This window comes from Cebus imitator, unplaced genomic scaffold (assembly GCF_001604975.1).
Source record: "Cebus imitator isolate Cc_AM_T3 unplaced genomic scaffold, Cebus_imitator-1.0 Scaffold346, whole genome shotgun sequence".
Lineage (NCBI taxonomy): Eukaryota > Metazoa > Chordata > Mammalia > Primates > Cebidae > Cebus > Cebus imitator.
Genome location: NW_016107661.1, coordinates 652124 through 660893, shown reverse-complemented (window position 1 = coordinate 660893; position 8770 = coordinate 652124). Strand labels below are relative to the sequence as shown.

General features: G+C 56.7%; 1 protein-coding gene across 1 annotated transcript in view; it reads left to right on the top strand.

Moving 5' to 3' along the window:
* The first annotated feature begins 291 nt into the window (after window positions 1–291).
* PPL (periplakin) overlaps window positions 292–8770 on the top strand; it is a 58100-nt gene continuing 49621 nt past the window's right edge. Inside the window, exon 1 of the mRNA XM_037730457.1 lies at window positions 292–446. Within this exon, the coding sequence (XP_037586385.1) occupies window positions 385–446 (62 nt within the window). The 5' untranslated portion in view covers window positions 292–384. The remainder of the gene's footprint in view (window positions 447–8770) is intronic.

Genomic DNA, 8770 nt, shown 5'->3' with positions numbered 1-8770 from the left:
AACCAGGTGAAGGCCTCCGCCAGAGGCGCGCCGCGCCGGGGAGGGTGAGGCTGACAGTGCTCGCCCCGGCGGCCTTTGCGCCCCCGCGCCTTCCCGGCCCCAGGGGTGGGCGGTGTCCAGCCAAGACCCGGTGTCCCCACCCCCGCGCCCAAGCCCCGCCCGCACGGTTGCCCCTCCTCGGGAAGGTAAGCACCACCTTCTCGGGGAGCGGCCAGTAGAGCCAGTGGCCGGCCGGCGCCCCGCCCCCCGCGAGTAGGGACCGGGTTCCGCGGCCGCGCTGCACTTGGGGCTCCCCGCGCCGCGGCTCGCTCACCTGCGCTCCCGCCCGCCCCTCGGTGCGCGCCAGGCCCACCAGCCGCCGCCGCCTGCACCCCGAGCGCCACCATGAACTCGCTCTTCAGGAAGAGAAACAAAGGCAAATACAGCCCCACCGTGCAGACCCGCAGGTGAGGAGGCGCCCGCAGCTCGGCTCGGGGACGCTCTCGGGCCTGTGGGCGCACAGGACCGGGAAGACCGCCGGGCGGTATAGGAATAAGGGGCTGCACTGGGGCCCAGAAACCGGTAGCTGAGTCCTGAGTGCGGGACACGCGGGACCGAGGTCACCTCGAAGCTGGGAAGCAGCGCCGGGTGGGAGGGGACTGCCTGGGGTGCCCGAGGGGGCGCATAATTGGGGACATCGGGGACTCAAGGAGCCGAGGGGGCATTGCTTTGGGGGCCTAGGGCATGGGCAGCTGAGCTGGGGTACAAGGCACTCCCGGGTCCCAGGGTCGCTTTTGCGCCGAGGGTCGCCGAGGACCGGGAATAGCCACCGGGATGCGGGGTCGGAGTTTTCGGAGGACCCGACACTCAAGGCGGGGTCGCTGGGGGTCCCAGGAAGCTCTTGGGTGCGACTTTCACACTTCAGGCAGTTCCGTCCAGGGGGCGCCCTGAGGCAGGGAAATTGAGCTGGCGTCGGAGGGGTGCTCTCCGGTGACTCTGAGACCGCGCAGGTGTGTCTTGGCGTCGGGGAGGTGAGGGGTGGGGGTCCGGAGGGGCGGGCCACCTGCTGCTGCACTTCCCGGCACCTGCCACCCTGCCCTCCAGAGCCGCGCCCAGAGGCCCTGGGGGGTGCGGGGTCCGGTCCGGGGACGCAGGCGGAGGCACCACTTTACCTCCCCACCCTCTGGGTTCTGAGCAGAGGCTGGGCGGCGTCAGGGCCTCGTCTTCGAAGCTCGATTTCTCAGAGGTGTGGCTCCCTGCCCCCATCCCAGCCCCGAAACTGGCGGCGTCTCTGAGCCGCGGGTTCCCAGGGCAGCCTGGGAGGGGAATGACATGTCTTGATGTGTTTGCAGTGAGAAGCAGCCCACGTCCGTTTTGATAAGCCTAATGTACTCACTTAATAACCGGTTTAGGGGAGCCTGGTGGAGATGCTGAGATTGAGGGAGGAGGTGGGAATCCAGCCCCTGCCTTATCCCCCTACTTTGGAAAATAGAGTGGAGGCTCTCAGCTAGCAAGGATCATTTTGCCAGCTTCCGGGACAAGAGGTTTCAGGCAGGTGAGGGGGCCCCAAATGGCATGGGAGTTCTGCCCCCAAGCTACCCTCACTGGGAACCCCCACTGTACCCTCCAGCAGCTCCTCACTCTCTCCCTAGCCCCCAGATGAAGGCAAGGAGATGCCTCTGGGCCCAGGGCTCCCACCCCACCCCTGCAGTCCAGCCTAGGCCGACCAGTCGGACAGGTACAGACGATGGCGGGGGCCCTGGCAAGCTGGAGTGCGACACTTCCCTGGCCTCCCAGGCCCTTCAGAACCACCCCCCACTCCTCCCCCCACCAGCCCTGTGATCCCACCCAGCCGCATCTCCGTTTGGGCTGTTTCAAGCTCAGAGGCATCACTCGCCTTTGGAGATTTCCCCACCCCTCCCCTGTCTTTCACAACCCCAGAGACTGGGCAGGGCCCGCATGCACACTGCTTCTCCATGGCTGCATCCAGCTGGCACTCAGACCCAGTCAGGGGCCCGTCCAGTCCCTGCACTGCTCCCTGAGGCATTGCACAATTGGATGCTCTGTGCCAGCTGTGGAGAACCGTTCGGTACTCTCCAACCCAGAGACTAGGCCCATCCAGTCCTTCACGAGTGCAGACACCCACATACCAGGAGAGGGGCCAGGCCTTGCCCAGCCCTCTGCCTCCCCACAGCCTCCCTCCTTCCTGCTGCTCTCCATCCCTGAATGCCCCAGCTTGGACTTGACAGAAGGTTCTAATGAACCCAGATGAGCTGGGAGGGGTGGGGCTTTCTCGGAAGCGTGAGGAAGAAAGGCCTCTCATTCTTTACAGCTGCAGGGACTTGGAGGGTTTGGGGCAGCAAAGATTTGGGGTCCTGCCACTCTCTGTATCCGTGGCCCAAGGCAGCCACTGTCTGTCCTAGGCTGACAGCCATTGGTCCCAAACATCAGTTTAGAGGTCTCTTTCTTCAGGAAGCCTTCTTGATTCTCTCCCCAGCATGGGGTGAAAGACCCTTCATTTGAACCTTGCCATCGCAGCAGAGAAAGAGCACAGCCACAGTCCTGAGAAGGTGCCAGATGCCTCCCTGGATGGTCTCCCAGCCCAGCGCATCCCTCTGTCCCCCCCGCTTAAGCGGGGACTAGTTCTCAAACTGGATTGTGAGGCGGAAGCAGCCCTGTACCCCTTTCTCTCAAAGGCATCTCTTGAGCATTGGCTGATGCCCAGCTAGCATCATAGCAAGTGTCGTGGCAGAGGGTGAAGGGGACAGACTTGTGGCTCTAGGCTGTGGTTGCTGGTCTCAGGGAGCGGATCCCCCAGTTCTTTCGCCCCGAGTTTTCCAGGGGCCCACTCCATTGTCTGGGGGAGGATGAGGTTGCTGGTCAGATTTGGCATGGTGGGGTGGGTAGGATCTCTGGCGCTGACAGCAGAACACCTCACTGTTGATCCTGGTGTTTCCACTCTGGAGCCTCTCAAGCCTTGTTTTCCCTTTCTGCACAGCAGGGGTGGTGATACTGAATATCTCATGCATGGGGCTGCTGGGAGAAGCAGTGCTGTGGCACATGGGAGGTGACCCGAAGGGTGCCCCCCTTCTGATCCCAGGGGACCCAGGAGCCCCAACTTGTGACTTCCACACCCAAGGCAGTCAGGCCTTTGGACTACAAAGTGTAGATTAGCAAATGGAACACCCCACCGAGAAAGCCACCCTTTCCAGTTTGTCTACCTTTTAGCAGTTGAAGCTCGGGAGGGCTGGGACAGGGTGTGAACCTCGTTGTTACCGTTGCCTGGGTTCCTAATGACAGGTGTGGGAGCTGGTGTTCACACCTGAGCTAATGATACAGTCAGGCGGGATGGTGCAGATCACTGAAGAGAGCATCCAGCCTGGCAGAGAGGCCCTGGAGGAGACACACTCCCACCCTCCTGGCTGTGCAACCTTGGAGGAGCTGCTTGGCCTCTCTGAGCCTGTTTTCTCACCTGTGGGATGGGAATAAGCACGGTGCCTGCCTGGCGATGCTGGCTGAGGATTAGATGGGCACAGTGGCTCATGCCTCTAATCCCAGCACTTTGGGAGACCGAGGTGGGCAGATCACCTGAGGTTGGGAATTCAAGGCCAGCCTGATCAACATGGAGAAACCCCCTCTCTTCTAAAAATACAAAATTAGTTAGGTGTGCTGATGCATGCCTGTAGTCCCTGCTGCTAGGGAGGCTGAGGCAGGAGAATCACTGGAACCCAGGAGGCAGAGGTTACAGTGAGCGAAGATCACACCATTGCACTCCAGCCTGGGCAACAAGACCAAAACTTAGTCTCAAAAAAAAAAAAGAAAAAGAATGCAGGGGAAAGATGGAGAACAATAAGAAGTCTCAGGTAATGGCAGTGTGATGATTATAGTTATTAAGCACATGTGGGCAAGGTAGCTGTGTTGTACCCAGGGTTCAACTTGATATCATGGGGGACAGGCTGTGCACTGCACAACTCCATAGCACTGTTCCTGGGGTTAGCAGGTGGACATGGAGGAGATGTTGGCACTCGAGTTGTTGGCAGTCACATCGGAGAGATAAGATGGAGTTAAGTTTCAGTGCACATGTGATTACATGAGCCTCAGGATGATTGGGCCAGGCAGGAGAAATGGAGCATAGAGGAGGACGGATGAGGTCTCCAGCCTGGCCACCCACATACTTTGTGACTGGCCATAAGTGAGAGCTGTCATAGTCTGAGCCCAGATGCTGGGAGGTGAGGGAGGAACTCCCAGAGGAGGCGTCTGACCTGGCATGGGGTAAGTGGAGTAGCCAAGACCCAGCTCTGCAGTCAGCCTGAATTCTGCCTGTTTGAAAAGAAACAGCCTCCCTGAGCCTCAGCTTTTGAATCTGTAGAATGGGATTAATCTTGCCCCTCCCCCAAGACCTGTGTCCCAGTAAACACCCAGCAGCCTGGCCTCAGCTAGACAGGTCTTGAAACACTGGCCCAGCCCTGATGGAGGGGATTCTGCATGGGAGGCAGGACCCCAGGCTTTCGAGGGAGAGCTGGGGAAAGGGAAGCGTGCTCTACCGGGTGGCACCTGGAGTAGCCCGAGCCTCTTGGTGGTTAAGAACACAGTATTGGCCGGGGGTAGTGCCTCACACCTGTAGTCCCAACACTTTGGGAGACCAAGGCAGGTGGATCAGGAGATAAGGAATTCAAGATCAGCCTGACCAAGATGGTGAAACCCCATCTCTACTAAAAATACAAAAAAATTAGCTGGCTGTGGTGGCAGGTGCATGTAATCCCAGCTATTCAGGAGGCTTCGGCAGGGAGTTGCTTGAACCTGGAAAGCAGAGGTTGCCGTGAGCCGAGATTGTGCCACTGATCTACAGCCTGGGCAACAGAGCAAGACTGTCTCAAAAAAGAAAAAGCAAGAACACAGCATTTGATGGTTTGATGCTAGCCAGGCATGAGTTCAGGCCCCAGCTTTGTGTCTCCTAAGCTGCTTGATCTTGGGCAAGTCATTTAACATCTCTGAGCCTCAGTTTCTTCATCTGTGACGTAGGGTGATAAGAGCAACCTCCAGCTGGTGAGGCTGCTGGGTGGATCAAATGAGAGTATGCACGTGATGGGTCCAGCCCATGACCCAGTTCAGAGCGAGTGCCTGGCAAATCATAGCAACTGATACCATGAACTGCACGCTGCTATTAAGAGTCACAACGTGTAATCCCAGCACTTTGGGAGGCTGCAGCAGGCAGATCACAAAGTCAGGAGATCGAGACCATTCTGGCCAGCATGGTGAAACCCCGTCTCTACTAAAAATAGAAAAATTAGCTGGGCGTGGTGGCGTGCACCTGTAGTCCCAGCTACTCGGGAGGCTGAGGCAGGAGAATTGCTTGAACCTGGGAGGCGGAGGTTGCAGTGAGCTGAGATCATGCCACTGCGCTCCAGCCTGGTGCCTGGTGACAAAGTGAAACTGTCTCAAAAAAAAAAAAAAAGTCACAACGGGCTGGGTGAAGTGGCTCATGCCTGTAATCCCAGCACTCTGGGAGTCTAAGGTGGGCGGATCACTTGAGGTCACCAGTTCAAGACCAGCCTGGCCAACATGGTGAAACCCATCTCTACAAAAATAAATTTTAAAAATTAGCCATGTGTGGTGGTGGGCATCTGTAATCCCAGCTACTTCGGAGGCTGAGGCAGGAGAATCACTTGAACCTGGGAGGCAGAGATTGCAGTGAGTCGAGGTCACACCAGTGCACTCCAGCCTAGGAGACAGTGAGACTCCATCTCAAAAAAAAAAAAAAAAAAATGAGCCAAGCCCGGAGTTGACCAGGCAGCCGACTCAAGCAGACACATGCATGTACCCCTCGATTAGTGACGGTGGGAATGCCTGATGGATTGGGGAGAGGGCCCTGCCAGCAAAGGCCGTCCACCTCCATCCACCATGTGGGTGATGGCTTGGAGAGAGCTGCCCTGCCATTTCTCAGGCACGCCCTGTGAGCCCAGCAAGGCCATGGATGTTCCATCTCATTCTGACAGTGTGCCTGCCAGGCAGGTGGGAGTGTCCTGTTTCACAGAGGGCTCACCTTCACCTTGGGCTCATAGCTCAGAAATGACCAATGCAGGGGGACCAAGGAGGCCCAGGGAAGGAAATTGGGGCTCTGCACCCATACCTGGGGCTGGCAGCAGCTGTGTCTGGGGACTGCTCCAGGCCAGACGGTAGAGTCACTGGTGTTTGTGTTCACTGCATCCACTCCCAGCAACCCCTCCATCTCCCTTCCCTCTCTTCCATCTGGCCTTGGCCCTCCATGCCTTGCCCAGTTCTCTTGGCAGAAGGAATGAGACTCGAGAAATTTGATTCAGGACAGAGCTGAGCTTACCTGGAGGAGCAGCTGCTTATGGTAGCATTTCAGGCACTGTGGGGTGGGGGGTAATTTGGGGAGAGGGTGTTTTGGGGCAGAGACACAGCTCCCTCCACACCCTTTAGGCAACACCCTAAGGATATGGTGGAGGGAGGCCCTGGGAGTGGGGGACCTGGAGGAGAAGATGCCTTAGAAAGCTTCCGAGGCACCCCCTCAGGAGAACCTGGACTTCCCAGTGTGCAGCTCCTCTGCTCCCGCAGGGCTGTGCCAGGGTTGGCGGCACCTTCCATCCTCCCAGCCTGCCTGCCCCGGCCTGTCTTGGGAACAAATGGGGAAGTGGCCTCTGTTCTTTGTTCTCTCCAATTCTCTTGGTGGGTTGCTGTGCTACAGCCTCTGGAGCCTGAGAGACCACCCAGTGTCCCTTTCTGCCTCTAGGCGAGACAGAGCTCTCTTCAGGTCCCAGCCCTGCCCTTCCCTAACCCAATCTGGTTTTTTTGTTGTTATTGTTGTTTTTAGTGTTATTTATTCTTTAGAGACAGGCTCTTGCTCTATCACCCAGATTGGAGTGCAGTGGTGAGATCATAGCTCACTATGGCCTTGAACTACTGGGTTCAAGCAGTCCTTGTGCCTCAGCCTTCCAGGTAGCTGGGACTACAGGTATGCATACCACCACGCCCCACTAATTTTTGTTTTTTTGTAGAGATGGGGTCTCACTATATTGCACACTCTAATCTTGAACTCCTGGGCTCAAGCAAGCCTCCTGCTTTGGCCTCTGAAATCTCTGGTTTTACAACCATGAGCCATTGATTGAATCCAGCTTCTTTTCCCTTTAAATGTACTGCCCCTTCTCCCTGCCTGCAGAGCCAGCAACCCAGCAGGTCTTCAGCCCCTCTCCACTGTTACTTCTTCCTCTCCAGTGATCTAGTCCCTTTTCCCCATGGCAGCCAGGGAAGGGAGCTCCTTACAACATATGAATCTGACCATACCTCCAGCGTCTTAACCCCTGGCCCAGACCTCCCTTTGCTCTTAGGCCCTGGCAGCTGAATGCCCTACACAACATCAGCACCTGCCCGCCACTGTCTTGTGTCCACGCTGCACCCAGCCACAGTGTGGAGACAAGACAATGTCTTTCCCTGTGCCATTCCTACTGCCTAGAATGCCCCCCACACCCCTTCACTGCCGCTCTTCTGCTTCCAGATTCACCTCCAGCTCCTCAGGGAAGCCCTCCCCAGCCTCTCTGCTGGAGCAGACCCAGCCGTCCTATGGTCTCCCCGTCTCCTTGGTAGCTCTTGTCTCAGCAGCCATGTCAGTGGGGTAGCCAGATGTGGCTGTGTGGCTGCGTGGCTGCCTTCCCCCAGAGACTGGTGCTGCACATGTGCTGAATGAATGAGGGTAAGCCATGGGAAACTGCTAAAATTCTCCCCTTCCCTCAGCATCTCAAGAGAGCACACATAGGCCTGTGCTTCACACCCCAGGAACAGCGGATCCTGGAGGTGGAGGTGGACGGGTGGGGTTCTAGTTAGCCTAAAGGAATGTGAGGCCTGAGCAGGCTGCTCCCTTCCCTGTCCCCATCCAGTCACCTCCTGGACACAGGCTAGTGAGCTGAGAGTGGGCTGAGTACACAGCTGGCAGCAATGCGGGGTGATAGGCAGTGAGATAAAGGAGGGCCCTGACCCACCCACAGGGGCTTCTGCAGGAGGGGTCATCTAAGCTGAGCCCAGGGGTTAGCTGAAGATGGGTGGATAAAGAGTGTGCAGTTGACAGAAAGAGACAGGGGCATGTGTATCCATGACCTGAAAAAGCAAGATGGTGAGCAGGCAAAGCAAGCTGATGAAGGATACAAAGACGATGCTTGTATATGTACATTTTTAGAAACATACACAGAGCAATTCCATATACTATCCCTGAATGCAGATGTGTCTATGTATTGGAAGGCATAGCAGACTGGGTGCAGTGGCTCACACTTGTGGTCTCAGCATTTTCAGAGGCCAAGGCGGGAGGATGGCTTGAGGCCAGGAGTTAAGACCAGCAACATAGCGAGACCCTATTTCTAAAAAATAGCTGAGCATGGTGGTGCATGCCTCTAGTCCTAGCTGCTCAGGAGGCTGAGGCGGGAGGATCCCTAAGTCCAGGACTTCAAGGCTGCAGTGAGCTGTGATAGTGCCACTGCACTCCAGCCTGGGCAACAGAGCAAGACCCTATCTCTTAATAAGTTAATAAAATAAAACAGGAAGAACCAGTAAGTCTAAAATTCTGCTGCTGCTAAGGAGAGGGCTGAAAGGATAATGAACACATCATTTTAATTCCTTTTTAGAAAAATCTGCAGCAAAGATGGCACTGTGAAAACCTCAACTAAACCCTGGTGGTGAGGACATGGGTAGCTGATTCTTTTCAGTGCTTTTCTGTGTGTCTGAGTAGATCATGAGTTTTACAGTTTAGGTGAGGGGTGGTATAGAGAAGGCGAGCTGGGAT